Source organism: Acanthamoeba castellanii (assembly GCF_000313135.1).
Source record: "Acanthamoeba castellanii str. Neff unplaced genomic scaffold scf7180000083546, whole genome shotgun sequence".
NCBI classification, from domain to species: domain Eukaryota; phylum Discosea; order Longamoebia; family Acanthamoebidae; genus Acanthamoeba; species Acanthamoeba castellanii.
This window is the reverse complement of record NW_004457665.1, coordinates 29,539-30,973: the sequence shown is the minus strand read 5'-3', so window position 1 is coordinate 30,973 and position 1,435 is coordinate 29,539. Positions and strand designations below refer to the sequence as shown.

Below are 1,435 nucleotides of genomic sequence, written 5' to 3'. Positions count from 1 at the left end.
CGTTGGCATGGAGAGGGATTTCAATGATGAGCTGGATGCTCTCTGTGCCCAGGTCCAAAGCTTGGCCAACAGTTTTGCCCACCTCTCCAATTAGTGGTCATCAGATGAAGAAGAGAAGGAGGAGGACATTGTTCCCATACAACCAACCCCTGCATCTTCTTGACCTTCTGCTGGACCCACACCACACCCCTTCGCCCCCTGCATCCAGGCTCCCATTGAGGTGTACATACCAACAAAAAGATTTGCAGGGTGTACAACTTCAATTGCTGGAAATGATTAAAGACAATCTTTGTGCTCCTCAATGGAGGAGCCCAGAGGGCTTGTTTCTTTATTGGAGACGCTTATTAGCAATGCCCACAGTGGTCCAGACAGCCATGTTGTGCTGGCTTTTGTCCTCATGCCATGCCATCCTCAGCACATCAAAGATGCTGATGATGTGGCCAAAGCCATTCTCAATGCAGGCATGGGCTGAGGCTAGCTCCCTGTTGTGCATCTCTTGCTCCTGAGTGAGAGTTGTGGCGCCCTCAAGGCTTGTGGAGCGACCCCTGGGGTGTGAGATGGTGGTGATGACTCTGATGCTGTTAAATCCCATCTGGCCATATGAGAAATGGTTGTTGGTGAGGATGATGGCGCCCTGGAGCTTGTCCTCAATGAACTGACCCTGAATCTTCAGGAAGTCACCATCATAGATCTCACTCACATCTTTTATTGTATGCTCCTTGAACAAAAAGCTGGGCAAAGCATAGTGTACGCTTTCCAGTCATTTTCATTGGTATGCACACCTCATTGAGACTCCAACCCCACCCACCTATGAAACTCTGCACAATGGCCCCAATATTTGATGCCAGAGGCAGTGGTGTGATCATTGAGGATCTCCTCAATCTCCTTATGTTCCCTGTCCAGATCCTGGTTGCTCGCCGCTCCCTCCATTGCTTCCCTGTCTGGCTGGTCACTAGCTTCATTATCAGTCTCATCTCCCACCCATGGCTTCAGTTGAGAGATGTGCACAAACTGCCAGTCATAAGGATTGTGTATGCTCTGAAGGCCATATGTCACTGAACTGTGCACTTTGATGACATGATACAGGCCACACCAAGGTCATGGTAGCTTCTTGCTCCACTTGTTCTGCACATGCAGCCAATGCAGCCACACTTTCTCTCCCAGCACAAACTGATGATCCACTCAACCCCAATTGTAGTTCACACAGTTCTTCACCTGTGCATCCACCTGTGACTCTTGAGCAATACAGAATGCCTGTGCCAGACACACAACCAGATTGCTCCAATAGTCCTCCAGCAAGCTCCCATGGTCACAATGCAGTAGTCCCAGAGCCATGTTGATGGGCAAGTAGTGGTTGTGCCCATATACCATGTAGAATGGTGTCTCCCTGGTCAACTCATGGACAGTGGACCAATACACTGCCAGCACATAAGGG

General features: G+C 49.7%; 1 protein-coding gene across 1 annotated transcript; it reads right to left on the bottom strand.

The window, feature by feature from the left end:
* Positions 1–328: 328 nt before the first annotated feature.
* On the bottom strand, positions 329–930 carry ACA1_305050 (uncharacterized protein; the record flags this gene model as incomplete). The annotated part of the gene is made up of 2 exons (XM_004353298.1): positions 329–731; positions 809–930. 2 exons carry the CDS (start codon positions 928–930, stop codon positions 329–331), a joined length of 525 nt encoding a protein of 174 aa, XP_004353350.1.
* Positions 931–1,435: the final 505 nt, after the last annotated feature.